Genomic DNA, 20,988 nt, shown 5'->3' with positions numbered 1-20,988 from the left:
CCAATCCTGCCGGCTCATCGGAGGTTTCTCCGGTTCCACCTAGACGGCTCCCACTACCAATACAGGGCAATGCCGTTCGGCCTCTCTTCGGCCCCTCGCACATTTACAAAGCTTCTCGACGTATTGACTGCCCATATCAGGTCCCAGGGAATTCGAATCCTAGCATACCTGGACGATCTTATTGTCCTGTCCAGCTCGGCTCAGAGTGCGCTGGCCGATTTGGCAGTCACGAGACAGACGTTGGAATCCCACGGGTTCACGATCAACGAGGAAAAAAGTCATCTTTCCCCAACAGTCAGACTGTTACACCTGGGGTCCATGATAGATACTTCCACAGGGACTGTGACCTTATCCCCAGAAAGGATGGAAAACATTCGTCAACTAATTTTACAGCTTCAGCGCCAACAGCGGGTGCCGCTCGCGTTCCTTTCCAAGGTACTGGGGACCCTGGTCTCGACTATTGGCATAGTGCCTTGGGCTCGTCATCATCTCAGGGCACTGCAATGGTTCCTCCTTCCCTGGCAGAAGGCCAAATTGAGTCATTCACAAAGGTTAGTGCGGCTCCCTTCAGATGTCAGGGTGTCGTTGCGATGGTGGACTTCCCCGGCCTTACACAAGGGGTCACTCTTCTGCAACCGGGACCTCTTAATCCTCACCACAGATGCCAGTCTGTCGGGCTGGGGGGCCCACATGGGACTGCACATGGCCCAGGGACTTTGGTCTCCGGAGGATCTGAGCCCGATCAACATAAACTACTTGGAGCTCAAAGCAGTCTTTCTGGCTCTTCAGGCCTTTTTCCCTTGGATTCAAGACAAGCATGTGTTGGTTTTAACAGACAATGTGGCCACCAGGGCCCACGTCAACCATCAAGGGGGAACGAAATCCCTCCGTCTGATGGTAGAGTCAGCGGCCCTTTTCACCTGGGCCGAGTCCCGCTTAGCTTCTCTGTCGGCGGAGCACATTGCCGGGACCAGCAACGTCCAAGCCGACTGGCTGAGCAGGTCCACTCTAGACCCAGCAGAGTGGAAGCTCGATCCCGGAGTCTTTCATCAGATTATTCAACGCTTCGGGACCCCTCTGGTGGACCTTTTTGCGTCACGAACCAACACGCAGCTGGAGAGGTTTTATTCCCGGTTTCCGACACCGGGGGCAGAAGGGGTCAATGCCCTCTTGTCCCCATGGCCCAGAGGTCTGTTGTACGCATTCCCCCCGACGTGTCTGCTTCAACGAGTTCTGGACATTGTAATCCGGGAGAGGGCCGAAGTCATCATCGTGGCTCCATACTGGCCCCGAAGGCCGTGGTTCGCAGACCTGGTCGCCCTCTCGGTGTCCCCTCCTTGGAGGATACCGGATCAGCTCGTCTCCCTCACTCAAGGATCCATTTGTCACCCGGATCCTCAATGGTTCCAGTTAGCCGCCTGGCGTGTGAGCGGCAGAGATTGACGCAGCAGCACCTTCCAGACACGGTCATTGCAACAATGCAGGCGGCTCGGAGACCGTCGACGGTGCGAATATACCAGGCAACATGGGCTGCATTCTGCACCTTTTGTTCTAACCGCCACTGTGATCCACAGCAAGCCTCGCTTATTGTAGTTCTAGAATTTCTCCAATCAGGGATTGACCGGGGATTGGCCCCTAACACCCTGAAGCGACAAGTGGCTGCCCTGTCTACTATAATTCAGGTATCAGATTTTCGATCCTTGGCTCACCATCCATGGGTGAGGGATTTCCTCAAGGGAGCTATAAATCAGCACGCTCCCCCAGTAAGGCGGTTCCCTACGTGGGATCTTACCCTGGTGCTACGTGCACTCACGGGGCCTCCCTTTGAGCCCATGAGGTCCATTTCATATAGATTGTTATCCATTAAGACATTGTTTCTGGTCGCAGTTACATCTGCCCGAAGGGTCTCGGAATTGTCGGCACTGTCCATCAGGCCGGACTTGTGTGTGTTCCATCCGGACAGGGTGGTGTTGCGATTGGACCCTTCGTTCATCCCGAAGGTGAATTCGGATTTCCACAGACGGCAAGAACTGGTGCTACCGGACTTTTGCACACATGGTCAACATCCTTCCGAACTTCGTTGGCACAAGATTGATGTCCGAAGAGCCTTGAAGCTCTATATCAGGAGGACAGCATCCTTTAGAAAGACTGAAAGACTCTTTGTGTCCTTTGCTCAAGCCACGATGGGTCTTGGAGTTTCTTCCCAATCGCTTAGTCGCTGGATTAGGGATTGCATTGCTGAGGCTTATTCATCAAGTTCTCAATCTCCTCCCACCGGTGTTCTGGCACATTCCACTAGAAGTGCGGCTACTTCGGCGGCTTGGTCAACTCAAGCTTCTTTGGAAGATATTTGTCGAGCTGCTACTTGGGCATCATCTTCTACTTTTATACGCCACTATAAACTAGACTCTTTGGCTTCTGCAGAAGCTTCATTTGGCAGGCGTGTCTTACAGCGAGTGTGTGTCACTCCACCGACCTTGGCCCAGCCTTTTCCCTCCCAGGGGAATTGATCTTTGGTATATCCCATGATGGACTCTCCTTCCAGAGTCAATGGAGAAGAACCGTTGTACATACCTGAACGGTCTTCTCAGTGCTCTGGAAGGAGAGTCCATACCCACCCGGCATGGTGTTTGGCCAGGTCGCCGGAGTGCTGGGACTGTTATAGTTTATGTTTGGTTATGAAGTTAATAAATTTTTTATGATTATTACATTGTCTTCGTTTTTAAAACTGGCTCATGGGGGCTGCTAAGGGGGCGGTGCCAGTTAATTAATTATTTAAATTAACTCAGTCTCTACCAATAGGATTGGTTTACAACCCATGATGGACTCTCCTTCCAGAGCACTGAGAAGACCGTTCAGGTATGTACAACGGTTCATTCCACCTCTGCTGACTCACCTGCTTGTTATCTTGCTCCATCCACCCACTCACCACTCACCCACCCACCTGGTCACCCCGCCCTATATATCTTGCCTTCACCATGTGCCCAGCTATTCTCTATGCCTCACCTCCCCACCTCGACTGCTCTGCTCAACCAAGGTAAATATGCTGCCCACTTGCCCACTTGGTTCAGGGCCCAAGGATACACAATTCCCCAGCTCAGGTCTTGTTCCAGAGCCTCCACCTACCCACTTACAATTCGCCTCAGTTAGGTCAGGGAATGTACCATTCCATAGCTCTGACCTTTCCGTCTGTGAACATGCCGCCTACTTACCCTCCACTTTAGTTCAGGGAGATGCTATTCCCTGGCTCTGGCCTTCATCACCAGTCGGGCACTTCCCAAGCACCTAGGACTGCGTGATGTAGCGGCGAATTATGTTTGCAGATCCCAGTAAAGCGGCCTTTTGCAATTGACAGGTGGAGGTTTTGTCAATTCCGATGGTTTTCAAATGTCCACTGAGATCCTTTGGCACTGCGCCCAGCATGCCAAGTACCACTGGGATCACTTTCACTGGCTTATGCCAGAGTCGTTGCAGCTCGATTTTTAGATCTTCAAATTTCACTAATTTTTATTATAATTATAATTATTATTATTATTATTTATTAGACTTGTATGCTGCACCTCTCCGAAGACTCGGAGGGGCTCACAACAAGTAATACATGAGATACAAATCCAATATTAAAAACAATTTTAAAAACCCTTATAAAAAACCAGTCATACAATCCAAACAAACCATATATAAAATGGAACAGCTGGGGTAATGTCAGTTTCCCCAGGCCTGGCGACATAAGTGGGTTTTTAGAAGTTTACAAAAGGCAAGAAGGGTAGAGGCAGAGCCCGGGCGCTCCGTTTAGGGTGACCTGCTCCCTTCTTAATCGGAGGGGGGGTGGGGAGCCCTTGCAGAGTAGTATCGACAACTGTAACTCGTTTTTCGCTAATAAAGTCGCTCAGATATGGGCAGATCTCGACTCTGATTGGATAGCAGTGTCGACTGACAACGAGTCAGTGGAGGTGACTGGGGCCTGTCCTTGTCCATCTGTCTGGGAGGAGTTTGACCTGGTGACACCTGATGAAGTGGACCTGTCAGTTCTGCCACCTGTTTACTGGATCCGTGTCCCTCTTGGCTGATTTCGGCCAGCAGAGAGATGACACGGAGCTGGGTCCAGGAGATTGTCTATGCTTTTTTGAGGGGGGGGGCTTCCCAGCTCCCTACAAAGAGGCACTTGTGCGGCCCCTCCTCAAGAAGCCTTTCCTGGACCCAGCCATACGTAATAACTATCATCCAGTCTCCAACCTTCCCTTTATGGGGAAGGTTGTCGAGAAGGTGGTGTCACTCCAGCTCCAGCGGTCCTTGGAAGAAGCTGATTATCTAGGCCCTCAACAGTTGGGATTCAGGCCTGGCTACAGCTCGGAAACTGCTTTGGTCACACTGATAGATGATCTCTGGTGGGCCCGCGGCAGGGGTTTATACCTCCCCTCTGTCCTGATGCTTCTTGACCTCTCAGCGGCTTTCGATACCATCGACAATGGTATCCTTCTGTGCCATCTGGAGGGGTTGGAAGTGGAAGGCACTGTCTTGCTGTGGTTCTCCTCCTACCTCTCTGGTCGATCGCAGTCGGTGTTAGTGGGGGATCAGAGGTCAACCTCTAGGTTGCTCCCTTTTGGGGTGTCTCAGAGGTCGGTCCTCTCCCCCCTGATATTTAATATCTATATGAAACCACTGCATGAGATCGTCCAAGGGCATGGGGTGAGGTATCATCAGTATGCTGATGATACCCAGTTATACATCTCCACCTCATACCCAGTCAGTGAAGCAATGGAAGTGATATGCCGGTGCCTGGAGGCTATTAGGGTCTGGATGGGTGTCAACAGACTCAACCTGACAAGACGGAGTGGCTGTGGGTTTTGCCTCCCAAGGACAATTCCATCTTTCTGTCCATTACCATGCATTTGTACATATCTGCAATTCTTTGAAAGTAATCCCCTGTATTTGTTCAATAGAGAATATACCACCATATACATTTGGTATAATATTCCAATATACCAAGTGGCCAGATTATTTAGATGCAGCTTAGATGGGACCCTGTTCATGGATCACTTATTGAAAAAAAAAGTAAATCATTTCAGTATTGTGTAAAACCTGTATGGATAGAATAAAACCAGTACAGGTTGAGATCAATACAATAGGTGTTTGATCTATGGCATGATCTTACTCCCACAAATCACAATGCCATCTAGTATATAGTTGCACTGCTATGAGAAAGCTGGATTTACATAAATACAGAGTTGAATATCCAAGACATGAATAGGGCTACAGATTAACTTGAAGTATGATTTTATCATAAAATTTATCATAAAATCAAGGAATTATGGGTGTAGAAAAAATTACCTATCATTTAGCTCAACTAAGGAACTGAAAACATGTAGACAATTAACTAAAATGCATGAACCAACACATTTCAAGACAAAGAGACAAATACTGTATTTTTGCATATTCATTTTTGGATACAAAAGTAATGTCTTTTTTCTTCTCAAAATAATAGTGAAAATATTTTACTTTTTAAAAACAAAATCCTTCCCACATTCCACCTGCTATATCTTTATATACAACTTTATATACATAAATCTCCACATATAACATTCCAAAATATCTGTCTTAAATAAATAAAATGTAAAATGATTCAAATACGTAGCTACAATTTTTTTACAGCACAAGTTCTCCTCCATTTTTTGGTCCCATGTTGATAGAGGGAAAGTTCATAGAAAATTTAACAATTTCTTTGTGAAAAAAATGAAAAGTGATACCATCTGGTTTTCTTGCCTCGTCAGTTTCTTGCACAAGAATACCTCCTCCTGTTCAACCATATCTCCTACTTCACAAGGCTAAATTTTTGAGATTGCATTTGGCTTTTATGTCATTAACTTTCAAATTTATACCTTTTCTTCTTTTCAGCTCAAAACATGTCATGCAATTTCTACTCTGAATTTGAATGTGGAAATGGTGAGTGCATTGATTACCAACTTTCCTGTGATGGCATAGCTCATTGTAAGGACAAGTCTGATGAGAAATTGTTGTATTGTGGTAAGTCAGTCCACTAAATGTCCATTTCTTCCATTTGATTCTCTTGTTATATTTTGTTTTTATGTAATGCTTTTAGCTACTGATTCATATCTGCATTCCTAAACCTTTCAACTGTAATAATGCTGTGTAAATGACAAAAGTTATTTCTCTGTTTTAATTTATAAGAAAACAGAAGCTGTCGGAAAGGATTTAAATCTTGCTTAAATCGGCGCTGTATTTCTAGTAATCAAATTTGTGATGGCAAAAATGATTGTGGTGACAATTCTGATGAAAGAGGTTGTGAAGGTACATTTTTATTTTTTGCAGAAATATACTTTGGATATTGATACAAATTTAAAAATAATTAAAATTAAAATGATAATTGGAGTGAGGTGTTTGATGAAACCAAGACTGTAATTCACTATTTGCTCAGTGCAGTTATTGTACATGAAAAATCTGGTCATTTAAAAAAAAACATAATTAACTTCACATTTATGGAATGAAATAACATGGGCTCATTAACTATCACTTTAGGGCCAGTTAATACTCTGAGAAGGATATTTTAATACAAAATGTTGGGATAGGCAATAACTGATGTCTAGTAACATAGGTACATACCTACACACACACACACACACACATTGGGATGAGGTGTCTCGTCAGTGCAAATAAGTTTTTTTTTAATGTCTTTCCATTTTCTCCTGTCTCTAAAAATACCCTCTTTCCTTTGTAGTTTTTGGATGTTCTTCCATGGAATTCCGTTGTTTAGATGGAACCTGCATTCCAAAATCAGCTCAATGCAATCAGATTGTGGATTGTTTAGATGCTTTGGATGAGAAAAACTGCAGTAAGGAACTCTGCTTTTTAATGTATTTATTTATTCCATTTGTATAATATTTTATTGTTTTTTTCTCCCTTCAGACCAATATGTACTTTATGTATAATTAATTTGTGTTTTATACAATACAGCAGAGTTTACAGAAACAATAAGCTCAATGGAACTTGACTACACTGAACATGATAAGAATACTTCCTGTGTTTGATCAATGACAGGCAATATAATGCTTACGGGAAATAAATGGAACAACATAAGATCAATTGCAGTAATGAGATCAAACTTTTAAAAATATATTATAATGTATGACAATTGCATTTTATGTTCTCAGATAACACAGATTGCAATAATTTCTATAAACTTGGAGTGAAATCTTCAGGATTTATTAGCTGTAACTTTACTTCACTTTGTATACTACCAGAATGGCTGTGTGATGGATCTAATGATTGTGGAGATTATTCAGATGAATTAAAATGCCCAGGTAATTGTGGGGAAATGTTTTTCTTCATAACAATGAATGCTATTTGACATTTTGTTTTTGTACTATTTATATTCAAGATACCATAATAACTAGAAATATATTGCTTCTTTTATTTTACTGAAGTTCGAAATAAGCATACATGTGAAGAAAATTATTTTGGCTGTCCTAGTGGTAAATGTATTCTGATTTCCTGGGTATGCGACGGTCAGAAAGATTGTGAAGATGGAAGTGATGAATTACTCTGTGGTGAGTATTTTATCATTAATCCGTGAACATTTCTTGCAAAAATAGTGGTTGATAATTAATTTTCAGAGCACATTAAGAACAATTAATTTTTAAAATCTAAATCTAAATTAACATCATGACATTCTGATAAATTTATATGGGTTAATAAGGCAAAACAAATGTTGGAACTAAGCATATTTGAATTTTTCTGGCATTGGCAAGGAGAACAGTTCAACAGTAACCATGAATTAGAAGTGAAAGAGGATCCAGCTGATATAAGCAGCATTGTGGCATCAGAATTGAATCTCTGCCTTTTTATTATACAGCATGTCTTATGATGGTGTTCACACGAAAGGATGCGTTTTTCATCATTTTGATTGATGCAACTGCTCTGTCTTCAGAACATTTTTTAAATGGAAACTGGATCCCATAAAACCTAATGTTAAAATAATCACACATATTATGTGCGGACTTTCAGTTTTCTGTTTATAGATGTGATTTCATTATAGCGGTTTTAAAAATGCTTAAACGTTCATAAACTTTTTTTAAAAAATCAGATTAAATTATATGTAAAAATGAGCCAAACTCTCTGAATCTGAACAATAGCTGAGATAAATTTGTTCAGAAAATATTTTCAGTTCATATTTAGCACTCCAGTAATAAAGAGCATAATGTTCTTTATAACAATGTTGTCATTGAATGCATTATAATTTACATCTTTTAGATTCCCCCTGTTCATGGAATCAGTTTGCTTGTTCTGAACAAAAATGCATCTCTAAACAATGGACTTGTGATGGGGAAGATGATTGTGGAAATGGTTTGGATGAAAGTAAAGCTATTTGTGGTGAGTTGTATAATGATGCTAATTTTAAAATGTCCGAATGGCTGTCTAGAGATGTATCAGTGTATCAGGGGAAAACCATTGGATTTGACAATGGTATGAAGCCTGTGAAATAGTTACACCTTTCAGAAGATGGAAGTTTATGATTTATTTGTTTTGTATGTTTTTTTAATTGTGTGAGCTGCCCAAAGTCATAAATACGAAATGGGAAACTATATAAACTGAACAAATAAATCAGTAAATAAATCTGGCATAGCCTGTTCCAAACTTTAATGTAATTTGAAACATCTTCAGATATTAGAGATATACTGTTTGAAAGTACAGTAATACCTCATCTTACGAACTTAATTGGTTCCCGGAGGAGGTTCGTAAGGCAAAAAGTTCGTAAGACGAAACAATGTTTTCCATAGGAAACAATGTAAAGTCAATTAATGCGTGCAAGGAAACACCCCCCCACACACACACAAAAATGGCTCTCTGCTGGGTGCCGCCGCCTGGCTGTCGCCTTTTGAAACAGCCGGGGGGCTTCTCAGCATCCTCCTGAACCCAAATGCCAAACCTAAACTTTTGCCGGACTTCTGGGTTCGGCATTCAGGAGGCCGCCGAGAAGCCCCACCACCCAGCTGTCGCCTTTTGAAACAGCCGGGAGGCTTCTCGGTGTTCTCCTGAACGCCGAACCCGGAAGTTCGGCAAAAGTTCAGGTTCGGTGTTCGGGTTCAGGAGGACGCTGAGAAGCCCGGCTGTCAGCTTTGCAAAAGAGCTGCGGAGCTGTCGGGCCGATCAGGAGGCTCAAATGGAGGTGGGGAATCCCAATAGGGAATTCCATGGGCGGAGCTTGTTGTTGTGCCCAGGTGAAAGTGATTTATTTCTGGTAGTATGCCATGTTCATCAGTTAGATTATTTTTAAAGAATATTTGAAAATGTGGAGCATAACATCAGCAGCTTGTTTGTTTTCTATTATTTTGTATATGTTTCACAGACTCAGTAACTTGTGCTCCAGACATGTTCAGCTGTTTAGATTCATATGCCTGTGTTCCTCAACATTGGCTTTGCGATGGTGAAAGAGACTGTCCTAATGGAAGTGATGAACTTGCTACAGCGGGATGTGGTAAAAGCCATTTTGCAAGATATACAAAACGTATTTCCCAATTCAGTTTTAATTAATGAGATATATTAATGCTTGCTGTTCATGTTTGGCAAGGCAAAAATACTGTGGTTTAATAGACCTAAAGAAATTGATCTGATTCTCAATAAGAAGCATATCTGGAATGAATCCACTTGTAGGTTTTTAAGCACCCAATGAATAGTGATAATTGTCTACCATAGTGATCAATAGAAATTTAAAGGCACATGTATGAAATAAAATATTGCTTCCAATCCTGTATTCAAGTGAAAGATGACTGTAAATTTAAGATGATCTATTAAAGGAAAATGATTAGAATATTTATATAAAAAAGACAAAAATGTTATAAATCCTCTTAATTTTATTATTTCAAGTGTAAAATAAGTATTTTACACTTGAAAGTTAAGCCTTTCAAGTGTAAAATAAGTGTTATTGATTGTGATAATTGGCTGGTGAGACTTTTTAAAGTGTGAAATAAGGGGGAAACATTTGACCATTTGCTGTCTATAATAATAAATATAACTCAAATCTCCACAATATTTTTGTTGACAGTCCCCCCCCCCTTTCATTGCAACTGGAGTTAATAGCACAGCTCTTTCTTTATTCAAACTGTCCCATTACAGAAAATGCATAGAAACATGATCTACTGTAATTTACTTTTTTCTTTTCCTCCCCGTCTACCATATTATCATACTACAAAAGTCCTATGTCATACAATGAAAATCCACAAATGGGACATCAGGAAACTTGAAATATTCTATGCAGACAACCTTAGAGTGTAATTAAAATATTTGCGCCAGTTGTATTAACTTCAACTTACTTTTCCTTCTGTTCTCTGAGAGAAGCTTGGTGGGAGGAGTTTTGCACTATCTGAGTTTTTTCTTTGTAAGATTAAATATTGTCCAATATGGAAAATATCATTGTGTTTCCTTTTGCTTTTTATTATTTTCCTTAGCGCCCAGTAATACTTGTGATGAAAATACTTTCACATGCCACAATAAAGTCTGCATTTCTAAATTGTTTGTATGTGACCACGATGATGACTGTGGTGATGGATCAGATGAATCTCTAGAATGTGGCAAGTATCTTTGACAATTATTCACTATAAAAGAGTAATTAAAAATTATCTAGATTTTGTAAAAAGAAAGTAAATTATAAAACAATGCAATAAGTTAATTTTGTTACACTATTTTATACTATTCTTATTTATACTGTAAGCTTTAAAGAAAAATAGCTATATGCTTTGCATGAAAAAAATCTAGCTATGGCTAAGATCCAGAACATTAAATTAAAGAATAACTATTTAACTCGACATATTTCTCCTGGCAGAATTAATCATTTTTTTCCCCAATATTTTTATTAATTTTCTTAAAATAACATACAGACTTACAAACATTTAACATAGACTGTGGGGATGTACCATCCCCGCTTTTCTTAAAAGTATAAATGCAGATGCAAAAAAAGGAATACATGATTAAATGCGTAATTCAATGCTACTAATACAAAAATATCTAATGAGGAAAAAGTGATATTATAGAAAAAAGAAAAGTAGTTATAACTAATATAAAGTCAAACAATTTTATGTATATAAACTAAATCTAATATTAATCTCAATAAAAAGAAGAGAAAGATTTATACCAAAGTATCTATGCCTATTATTAATCTTCTATTGTTATTTTTTTTTTCTTATCTATCCATTCATAAACATTGTTCCATGTTTCATAAAATTTCGTTTCTTCTTGATCATTCAAGCGTCTTGTCATCATATCCATCTCCGCGCCGTCTAATATTTTTGTGATGACTCCCTCTTCTTTGGGGATATTTTCCCCTTTCCAATTTTGCGCGTAAATAATCCTTGCCGCTGTAAAAATATGTATAATTAAGTACAAGATTTCTTTTTTATAATTTTGGTTAGTAATTCCTAGTAAACAGAACTCCGGTGTAATTTCTATTTTTTGCTTTGTAATCTCTTTTGTCATTTTCTCTATCATTTTCCAATACATTTTAGCTTTGTTACATGTCCACCATTGATGGTAGTAGGATCCTATTTCTTTCTTACATTTCCAACATAAAGGTGATGTCTTAGGGAACATTTTTGCTCTGGCAGAATTAATCAATAAGGTGCCTTGATCCATCATCAATATAATGTAAAATAGTTGTGTTAGAATAATTTAATTTCTATTTATTTAATAAAGGATTTTTTTCCATCTGTTCAAGTATGAATTCAGCATAGCAGGTATATTAATCCATAGCAGGCTAAAATTTAAAGCAAGGACCAGCACGATTCATCACCTGAATTATGCTGTTTCAGTATTAGCAATATGTTAAAATAACAAAATTTGACCTTTGTTTAATGCAAACATGTATAAAAGATGTGTGTCAACTCAGCCTTTCAGAATTACATCATCTGTATGGGTATGTGCAAGTGGGTAAATTTGATAGGAGTAAAATATAATTATTAAATAATGAATGTTATGAATTCCTGTTTTACTCTGTGTAATGTTGTATACTATTATCTAAATTTATGTATTTATTTATTTACTTACTTACTTACTTACTTACTTACTTACTTACTTACTTACTTACTTACTTACTTACTTACTTACTTACTTACTTACTTACTGGAGCTTATATGCTGTTCAAGTCCAATAGCACATCCAAGAGTGACTTCAACAAGATTTAATTATCCTGAAGCTCTTCCATATAACTGGATTATACAAAAATGCCAGATTATTTAAGAATTATGCAAAGAATTTTTTTTTTTTTTTGCTTTGTTTGAATTCTGTACTGGGCTTCTCTTTTCCAGAAAATCTTATTATATAAAATTACATTACATACTTATCTAATTTTGCTTTACTTTGCGATGTTTTGACAAAATCACATTCACCATCATCAGACTGAGGTTAATGGCTTCATGCTGCTTTGAATATGGTTTGTTTGCAACTGCCATTTGTTCCTTATAAATAGTGGTGGGGGGTTTTCAAATGTTGCAAGTAGATTGGGTGGGTGTGTTTTAATTATTTGATTGGTTTGGTGGAATCACATTTAGTTAGATGATTGACATGGTGGAGTTATGATTGTGATATGGGTTTTTTTATTAGAGCTGGCTTCCAAATTTCTCGTAGGCGGGAAGTGTCATCACATTTATTCATATTGAGGAGGTGTTTTTCTATTTCTATGGCTTTCATGATTATTCTTTTGTATAGGTGTTCTGTTTTGGAGATTAATTTAGTTTTTTTGAAGTTGATTTCGTGTCTTGTTTTTTTAATGTGTCGAAAAAGGGAGGAAGTTTTTTCCTCTTTTTTGATTGCATTTTTGTGTTGTGCAATGTGTGCGTTTATTCTTCCATTAGTTTGTCCAATGTATATGGCTGTGCAGGTATTTCATAGATTCCTTGGTTTTCAAGTTGGATTTTGTCTTTTGGGTTTCTTAAGATGTTGGATATTTTCTGGTTTGTGAGAAAAGATGTTTTGATATTATGTTTGTGGAGAATTTTTCTAATTTTGTCTGTGGTGCCTTTAATGTAAGGGATGAGGTCGAATAAACTATATTCTATATGGCAACACATTTTTGCTGATAATGAAAATGAAGGGAGACTAGTGTAGATCGATTTCAAGCTATTTAGCTCTCCTCAGCTAGCCAACTCTCATCAGTTAGCTAGCTGGTGAGAGCTAAATAGCTTGAAATAAATCTATACTAGTCTCCCTTCATTTTCATTATCAGCAAAAATATGTTACACACACACACACACACAATATTAATTTATTTCAAACAATTGTGAGAATTTTTTTAGACATGGACACTTGTTTTTGCACTGAAATTGATATTCTCTGCCTCATATTCTAGCAAACATGATGGATTCTGTGTAGGGCTGAAGTTGTTTGGCAAGAAATTTGGCAAGATTCTGTAGGGGTGAAACTATGGAGCTGACTAGGGGTCTGAGTGGTGTTCCTTCTTTGTGTATCTTGGGGAGGCCATAGAGCTTGGGGCATCTGGATGGTTTCTATCTGGGGATGATTCTTTGCTAGATCTCTTCACTAATGGGATAAGCTTTCATTTTGGATTTGGTGGGTTTTTTCCAGGTACATGGTAGGATCTGTGTTTAGAGGTTTGTATGCGGGGTTGGCTAATTTGTCTTGGTAGTCAGATGTGTTCATCACCACAGTGGTGTTGCCTTTGTCTGCTGGGAGGATGATTATGTTATTGTCTTTACTCAAGTTGGTGAGTGCTTTTTGTTCATCTTTATGTAAGTTGCTTCTAGGTGGAATGCTGGAGCAGAGGACATTGGTGACTTCAAGTCTGATTTTATTGGCTTCATCGGGTTGATTTTGGTTAGGGTGGCTTCAACTCCGCATATGATATTTTCAGTGGGGATGCATTTGGGGATGACTGCAAAGTTGAATCCTTTGGAGAGGATGTTGGTTTCTGCTGTGGTGAGGGTCCTATCTGATATGGCAGCTCAAGACACACTATGTTCACCCTAGCATAAGGCCAAAAGCACCAGCCTGAAGATGACAAGTGGGACCTCGTCGAAACGTCACCAGGAATCTCTGAAACTTACATGGGAAGAAACCCGAATATGCCAAGACATTCATACATGTACCCATGAAAATCTATGAAAACAAATATATACATATACATATACATATATATACATACACACAACACATACAATTACAGTGGTACCTCAAGATATGAACCCCTCGTCTTACGAACAACTCGTGATACGAACCCGGGGTTCAGAAAAAATTTGCCTCTTCTTACGAACTTTTTTCGAGTTACGAACCGGCGTTCGGGAGGCTGCTAGGAAGCCCCCCGGCTGTTTTAAAAGGTGACAGCCGGGCGGCGGGGCTTCCCAGCAGCCTCCCAAACACCGGTTCGTAACTCGAAGAAAGTTCGTAAGAAGAGGCAAAATTTTTCTGAACCCCGGGTTCGGTTCGGGAGGTTGCTGGGAAGCCCCCCAGCCTGGCTGTGACCTTTTAAAACAGCCGCGCGGCTTCCCAGCTGTCTCCGAACACCGAACGTGGAAGTTCGGGTTTGGCGTTCGGCTTCGGGAAGCTGCTGGGAAGCCGCACGGCTGTTTTAAAAGGTCACAGCCAGGCTGGGGGGCGTCCCAGCAACCTCCCGAACCCTGAACTTTTGCTGAACTTCTGGGTTCGGGGGTCGGGGGGGTGCTGGGAAGCTCCCCAGCCCGGCTGTGACCTTTTAAGACAGCCGCGCGGCTTCCCAGCTGTCTCCGAACGCCAAACGCGGAAGTTCAGGTTTGGCGTTCGGTTTCGAGAGACAGCTGGGAAGCCGCGCGGATGTTTTAAAAGGTCACAGCCGGGCTGGGGGGCTTCCCAGCACCCCCCCAAACCCCGAACTTTTGCCGAACTTCCGGGTTCGGGGTTCGGGGGGGTGCTGGGAAGCCCCTCAGCCCGGCTGTGACCTTTTAAAACAGCCGCATGACTTCCCAGCAGTCTCAACGCCGAACGCGGAAGTTCGGGTTTGGCGTTCGGTGTTCGGGAGGTCGCTGAGAAGCCCCCAGGCTGTTTTAAAAGGTGACAGCCGGGCGGCAGCGGGTTTTTTGCGGGGGGTTTTTTGGTTGCACGGATTAATTGACTTTACATTGTTTCCTATGGGAAACAATGTTTCATCTTACGAACCTTTCGTCTTACGAACCTCCCCCTGGAACCAATTAGGTTCGTAAGACGAGGTATGACTGTATATATATTCAAATCCCAGTAAGGGCATGGATAGCTGATGAGGCCAAAATAAGGCTGAAATAGATCTATCCTAGTCTCCCTTAATTTTCAAATTTAGCAAAAACATGTGACAGACACACACACACACACACACACATATGTAGATTTTCACAGGTACAGGTATGAAGGTCTTGGCATATTCGGGTTTCTTCCCATGTAGGATTCAGAGATTTCTGGCGACGTTTCGATGATCCACTCGTCATCTTCAGGCTGGTGCTTTAGTCCTTGTGTTAGGGCGAACACATCGAGACCTGAGCTGCCTTCCCTCTATAAATACTGGTGGGTGGGTGGGTGTGGTATGCTGGCTCAGCAGCTGCAAGCTGTGTGGAAACTTCCTGGTGAGTCAGTGGGGTAACAGCTGGGGTCATTGATGTAATTGATGAATGCTGATTAGTTAATGTCTATGGATTGGGGGTGATATCCTGAGTAGTTGGAGCTTGCAGACTAGTTAGCTGTTTTGTAATGTGTGTCTGGGGTGTAACAATTTTTGTTTGACTGTGAGTTTGTGGTCTGGTCATGCGTTTATGGTGTTTGTCAGTTGTAATTCTAAATTCAAAGTGTTGGTTATGACCTTTAAAGCCCTTCATGGCATTGGACCAGAATATCTCCGATACCGCCTCATGCCGCACGAATCCCAGCGACCGATTAGGTCCCACAGAGTGGGCCTTCTCCGGGTCCCGTCAACTAAACAATGTCGGTTGGCGGGCCCCAGGGGAAGAGCCTTCTCTGTGGCGGCACCGGCTCTCTGGAACCAACTCCCCCCGGAGATTAGAACTGCCCCTAATCTTCCTGCCTTCCGTAAACTCCTTAAAACCCACCTTTGCCATCAGGCATGGGGGAATTGAAACATCTCCCCCTGGGCATGTTTAATTTATACATGGTATGCCTCTGTGTGTGTCTGTTAGTATATGGGTTTTTTTAAATCTTTAAATATTTTAATTAATTGGATTATTTATGATTTGTTGCACTTGTTGTGAGCCGCCCCGAGTCTTCGGAGAGGGGCGGCATACAAATCCAAATAATAAATAAATAAATAAATAAATAATAAACATTTGAGATACTATAATATTGTTTTAATCACTCTGGTTTTAGGCTATCGCCATTGTAATCCTGGAGAATTCAGCTGTGCTGATGGAAGATGTCTTTTAAATTCTCAGTGGCAATGTGATGGAGATTTTGATTGTCCAGATCATTCAGATGAAGATCCTATTAATATAAAATGCAGAAGTGCAGGTACAGTTGTTAAATATTTGTACAATTTTGCTTTTCAGTCCATAATAATTTTCTAGAATGATGCAGTGTTAATACAATAAGTATTTCTACATGCAGACTACTGACAAAGCATGCTGATTGGGTAATTCATCAATTCCCTCTTATTATTGTTTGACATATTCTTTCGGTAGCACCGTACTGCAGATCTCTTAATCCAGATGGTCTTTGAGACTTCTCTTTTTCCCCTCAATTTATCACTTGAAAACTGACATGTTTTGATCTAAGCACATGCAAAGAAAGAGCGGTTGAAAGATAAAAAAATATTTAGGCTCAACAGAACAAAAGTTAGATCTCTTTCAGGTGTGTAAGGACTCTAGAATAATGATGTATTTGACTCCACTTCGTGTTCAGCCTGGTCATCTCCTGCACTTTAGAATTTATATTTGGTATATTTGGTACCTGTTACTACTCCTTTAAGATAATTCAGATAAAAAACCCAATGAATACCAAATTTATCTTTATTGTAAGATTACTCTCAAGGGTCCAAGGTTGGACTTGGTTAGAACTGAAGCAATCACGCTTAGGAACCGTCAAGCCAACAAAACTTTTAATCAGGCTGAAACCCTGGTACCCAATGCATGTGAATAAAGTATTTTGTAAAGCTTCTGCCTCCCAGCATGCTTTATCAGCAAAGGTCCATGCACTCCAGCTGGCCAGACATGCCCCCGTGTTATAATCACGATCCAGTGAATGTTCCAGGGCCTCAGAAATACTAGGTGGCCTCTACGCAATAAACCTGAGCAGCTGTGTCTGGATCTTTAACTGGCTGCGATGGTGCCCCCTGCCGATAATCGGCATGCTCAGCTGCTGCTTGGGTGAACTGTGGCCTCCTGGCCACCCAAAGAACAGATGATCAGCAATGCCAGAAGTAGGCTGGGCACCCAATGAACAGATGTTCATTGCAGCTGGAAAGAGCCATAAACGCACTTGCTGCTTACTCAGCTTTCCATGTCGCCCTTACTGCTCTGCCATTCATCTAACTACCCCAGGTATGTCGCACCCCAGTCTGGGGTTCGACAGGCATCTCTTCTCTAACAGGGGTGCACCTAGAAAACAGCAAACACAGATATTAGACATGGCACTCCAGCATGCACGATCAGCATTATCTCCCCCCAGGTTTGTGAGAATATTGCTGATGTAGCCACCTATAGCAATGTTAGCAAACCTTTTCAGAACCAAGTGCTGAATTGGAGCATACATGCGCCCATGTTCTGAAAACCAGAACAGCTGCCCAGTGCGCATGTGTGTATCGGGAAGATGAACTTCTGGTTTCTGGCATGCCACCTGATTTTCCATTTTTTGGCATGCATGCCTGTGTGAAGATCATTTGGCTCGTGTGCATATGCATGCTAGAAACAGGAAGAATGTCAATGAAGCATCCTCAAACCTACAAAATCTGAAATTAGTGCCCTGTTTCATAATCAAGAATAGAATATAACAGAATAGAATTATTTATTGGCCAAGTGATACTTCTAGACTGTACTGTTTTACAGATTTATAAAAGCTATAATAATCTACAAATATAAAATTTATACATATGGTATACATATTTTAAAGCTAAAAACAATATATGTAAATATATAATTTGTTTGTAAATTGAACTATAGCTCATAAACCTGATGAATAGTTACATACATTTTGCATTCTGTTTCCTTTTACCCATTTATTTCTTGGTTTTTAGAACAGTCATGCAACAATTCATTTTTTATGTGTAAAAATGGCAAGTGCATTCCCCAAGAAGATGTTTGCGATGCCAAACAGGATTGTGGTGATGGATCTGATGAGAGAAATTGCCATATAAATGAATGTTTGAGTAAGAAAGTTAGTGGCTGTTCTCAAGACTGTCAAGATCTTCCTGTTGGATACAAGGTTGGTAGTTTAGAAGTTTAAAATAATACACTATAAAATAGATTTTGAAATTCCCAACTGACATAGAAATGTTAATCACATGGTGCTTGCATTTGTATATTTTGTTAATAGTAATAAAAGTAATAAAACTTTATAGCCCATACTTCATTTTACTTTCTATGTGATTTAGGAAAAGGAAATAGTTTTCTGGAAGAAAAATAAATTGAAAATTGTAGACAGAGATGTTTTTTAAGAGAACTGAGGTACGCTGAGATCTTACAAGCCGGAGACAAATTCCTTGTATGTCCAACCATACTTGGCCAATAAAGAATTCTGTTCTATTCCGTTCTGTTCTACTCTATCTCCTCTCCTCTTAATCCAAGTCTGAAGAACATGCAAATGTCTGTTTAATTTTAAAGTCTAATATAATCAATTGGAGGTATTGAGAAAATAACAAATGGCTTTAAAGGATTTGGTTATGCCAATTTATATATCTAATATGTAATTAAAAATATGTGTTCATTACTGTATTCTTTTATGTTTAAAGTTAATCTCACAACATTTGGTGGGAATAAAGACCAATTTTTACAACTGAACTACTGAAATAAGATACTATGTAAAATAAATATATTTATTTATTCAATTTCTATAGCTATCCATATCAGACAATGATTATATATGACTTACAATTCTAAAAATATAATACACTAAAATTATAACCATTTTAAAACAATAAAAAATGAACACATCCAAAATAATATACACAAATCCACAAATGAGTCATCAAAAATAACACAGCAAATGTAACATAAATATTTTAATGTTCTTCTAAATGAATGCCTAATAAAGATTAAACTTGCTAAATTGGGCTTATGAGAAGAAGTTCCAAATGTCGTCCCATTAACTTTCTCCATCATCATTAATCGTCATGTTCTAATGCTTGTAACTTTCCCATTTCCCACATCGGGAGGTGAAGATACAGAAAAAAGTAATGCCTGCCTTTCTTTGGTGTGGCGGTACCTCAAAGCTATTGGACTTTATAATTTTAAGAGCCTTGAATAAATGCTTACTTAGTATCTATCTAAATTTGACTAAATGGTGTGCCTTTCTAGCATGACGACATTTGAATATGATTAAAAAAACCTGACCTGGTAAATTAAAGATGAATGAATTTCATCTGGTCTATTTTTGTTGCTGTTTCATGAGTTTGTCATGTTCTATTAATTCTCCCTGTCTTCTAACTTTAACATGGATGATGTAAAAATGTTCACAGTTAAGTCTGTTCCCCCACGACCTTTTGTAATTAATGGTGCATGGCGGAAACATGCAAATTCTGTTTTATTTTTATTTTATTTTATTTATAGTGAAAGTAATCTCAGACAATAACATTCAGAATAACATATTAAAGAGAAATTTGAAAAACACTTCAAGAGTTTAAATCTTGTTACTTTTTTTTGTAGAGCTGAACTTACATTACTATCTTTAGGACTATTAATGAGGTGGAAACTCTTCTTCTAAAACACTATCCCTTGGGCTAGAGCTGTTACTGTATGTCAGCAAAAGAAATGGAGCTATAAATTTGCCTGATATTAGGTGCAACTTTAAATTTTTTCTTCCTCTTCTTTTTTAGAAAACAATAGGGACAGTGTTGTTTTTTTTAAAAAAAACAGTTTTATGGAACTAGGCAAAATACATATGAATCCAGAGGGAAGGACAACTGATTGAGGAAACATGGAACAAACAAACAAAAATCAAGCTGAGGAAATGATTCAATGCTCTCTTTTCCTCTGCATTTTTTTCTTTAAAACTGTGCTACAAACAATACTCTCCTGGCCAGCTTTATAAAAGAGAAACAGAACCCATTTCAATTTTTTTAATATGCAGTACATATAAATATTTTTGCTGTGAAATATTCCAAAAATCCAAACAATTAGACAAATTATAAAATTGTGAAATATTGACTGTGTGTGTGTGTGTAAACTCAAAATGAGCCATGGATTTTTCTTTGAATTCTGAAATTTGGATAATGTGTTTTAAAAGCATTTCAAAAAAATTGATAATTGCGCTACGCAGATAAGGCGGTGGAATAGTCAAACCTTTCATGCTTAACACATAATGTGTTTTATTTTTCTTTATAGTGTAAATGTTGGCCTGGTTTCTATATGAAGGAAGATAGCAAAACATGTGTAGATATTGATGAATGTTCATCTGGCTTTCCGTGCAGTCAGCAGTGCATCAATACATATGGGACTTACAAATGTTTGTGTATGGATGGTTATCAAATGCAACCTAATCCTCAAAAAGGATGTAAATCCCTTTCAGGTAAACTTTCAGCTACAAAACTATTAAAGTCACAGTCAAATTAAGCAAAAAAATAGGACTTATTTTTTTAAGTAATAAAACATTTATTTGTAACTATAGGTTTTTTTAAAATACATGTATATAAAATGCAGCAGTGAAATCAGTACATCCCCTCTCATATTAACAGTATTATTTGTCAGGATATGCTTTTTATGTTCCTTGCCATCATTGCAAATAGTGCAATTGTTTCAATACATGTTTGTTTTCATTGGACAACATTTTTTTTGTTCTATTGCATTGACAAGGATATAAAAAATT

The 20,988-nt window shown here is 39.4% G+C and overlaps 1 protein-coding gene across 1 annotated transcript in view; it reads left to right on the top strand.

Moving 5' to 3' along the window:
• The window catches only part of LRP1B (LDL receptor related protein 1B), a 1,143,506-nt gene that overhangs the window by 983,341 nt on the left and 139,177 nt on the right, over positions 1 to 20,988 (top strand). Inside the window, exons 46-56 of the mRNA XM_070731453.1 lie at positions 5,893 to 6,021; positions 6,187 to 6,306; positions 6,734 to 6,847; positions 7,167 to 7,316; positions 7,440 to 7,562; positions 8,266 to 8,385; positions 9,362 to 9,490; positions 10,461 to 10,583; positions 16,342 to 16,482; positions 18,203 to 18,390; positions 20,508 to 20,691. Of these exons, the coding sequence (XP_070587554.1) occupies positions 5,893 to 6,021; positions 6,187 to 6,306; positions 6,734 to 6,847; positions 7,167 to 7,316; positions 7,440 to 7,562; positions 8,266 to 8,385; positions 9,362 to 9,490; positions 10,461 to 10,583; positions 16,342 to 16,482; positions 18,203 to 18,390; positions 20,508 to 20,691 (1,521 nt within the window). The remainder of the gene's footprint in view (positions 1 to 5,892; positions 6,022 to 6,186; positions 6,307 to 6,733; positions 6,848 to 7,166; positions 7,317 to 7,439; positions 7,563 to 8,265; positions 8,386 to 9,361; positions 9,491 to 10,460; positions 10,584 to 16,341; positions 16,483 to 18,202; positions 18,391 to 20,507; positions 20,692 to 20,988) is intronic.

The sequence above is a fragment of the Erythrolamprus reginae genome, chromosome 1, assembly GCF_031021105.1.
Source record: "Erythrolamprus reginae isolate rEryReg1 chromosome 1, rEryReg1.hap1, whole genome shotgun sequence".
NCBI classification, from domain to species: domain Eukaryota; kingdom Metazoa; phylum Chordata; class Lepidosauria; order Squamata; family Dipsadidae; genus Erythrolamprus; species Erythrolamprus reginae.
The sequence above is the reverse complement of the archived record's forward strand: the minus strand, read 5'-3'. Positions and strand labels throughout refer to the sequence as shown.